Source organism: Stegastes partitus, unplaced genomic scaffold (genome assembly GCF_000690725.1).
Source record: "Stegastes partitus isolate 25-593 unplaced genomic scaffold, Stegastes_partitus-1.0.2 Scaffold654, whole genome shotgun sequence".
Classification (NCBI taxonomy): Eukaryota; Metazoa; Chordata; class Actinopteri; family Pomacentridae; genus Stegastes; species Stegastes partitus.
The window spans coordinates 324158-325594 of NW_007578385.1; the positions used below are offsets into that span (position 1 = coordinate 324158).

At 39.7% G+C, this 1437-nt stretch overlaps 1 protein-coding gene across 1 annotated transcript in view; it reads right to left on the reverse strand.

The window, feature by feature from the left end:
* Positions 1-130: 130 nt before the first annotated feature.
* Positions 131-1437, reverse strand: part of LOC103363357 (carcinoembryonic antigen-related cell adhesion molecule 5-like) — an 8521-nt gene continuing 7214 nt past the window's right edge. The window contains exons 5-6 of the mRNA XM_008290088.1: positions 629-901; positions 131-396 (exon numbers count right to left, since the gene is read on the reverse strand). Of these exons, the coding sequence (XP_008288310.1) occupies positions 131-396; positions 629-901 (539 nt within the window). The remainder of the gene's footprint in view (positions 397-628; positions 902-1437) is intronic.

The window sequence follows — 1437 nt, forward strand, 5'->3', positions numbered from 1 at the left end:
AAACAGAATTTCTTATCGTCTCAAAAAATCAAAAACTGGAAGCCTAGAAGTTTTCAAAGTACCACAGGTATAATAATTGAAGATAACCACAATATCCACAAGTATCGACAGAATCTACAATCAACCAGATTTAAGTACCTGCAGTTACAGTCAATGCATGCACTGCCTGTAATGTTCTCTCAGTTATAGCATTTCTTGCTTCACACGTGTACTCTCCACTGTCAGAAAAGTCAACATTTTCTTTAATGTATTCAGCAGAGTTGGTGACCATCGTTGTCCCATTGAGTTTCCAGGTGTAACTGGCAGATGGTATGGAATCAGCAGAGCAGCTCAATGTTAAGGTGCTTTTCACATTTAGCCGACTTACACCTGCGATTTGAACACTGTCTGGTCCATCTGAAAAACATACATTTGTAAAATAATCTTACAGCAACACAAATGTTTTACCAGGTACACTGCTGGACAAAAATAACAAATAACAAGAAACATGTTAAAGAATTCACTTTAAATCTAAAATTCTACATTTCAGGGCTACACACAAAACTAATCATTTCAGTAACACGTTGCCACTTGTGGTTCAACGTGTGTGTTTGTACAATTAATGTACACTGAACAGCATGTTACTTACAGTTAACAACCATGTTGTATTTAGCTTCACCACTGCTGACAGGGTTGCTGATATGACAGGAATATTCTCCGCTGTCCTTTCTGTTCACAGGGTTGAAAGACAACAATCTGTTATTGTCAGAAAGCATCATGTTGTCACCCAGGACCAGATCTGAGCCGTCCTTCTTCCATGTCCTGGTGAAGATGGAGCCAGAGGCCTCACAGGTTAAGTCGACACGCGTCTCCTCGACTGTCAGATTTGTGGATGATTTGATAGAAGGACCTGATATTTTCTCTGTTAGGCACAAAATAGAGGATAAAAAACATGACAATCAGAACAAAAGCAACTGCAAAACTGAAGGCTAAAAATACAAAGAAAAGTTGAGAATAGTGTGTAGGTAAACATGGCACTGACATATAATCATAGTTTATGCTGGTCGACTTGTTAGCAAAAAGTATCGATTTAGGCTCCACATCCAGTACAAACTGTACTGAGCATCATTTCCAACATACACTGTCATTTCTGCTCTGTTTTGGTCTCCACCAACTTTGGCGATCCACAACTGGCCTATTTAGTCTCTCAGAGTTCCCCTGTGCTCATCAGCTCGCCACTAATATTTGGAGCTGGACAGGTAGAGCACAGCTGGTTGTTAGCTGACAGCTGTCTACTGTGACCAAGGTTACAAAATAAGATCATTGACAGTGAATAAAAAGATTCCCATTGTGAACTGGAAAACCAACATAATGAGCTGAAATCCAGCAAAAAAGTCCACTGAGTTGAGGGGAACTGCTGATTCTAGGTTTACTTCTTTATAGCTTCATGAACAGCAC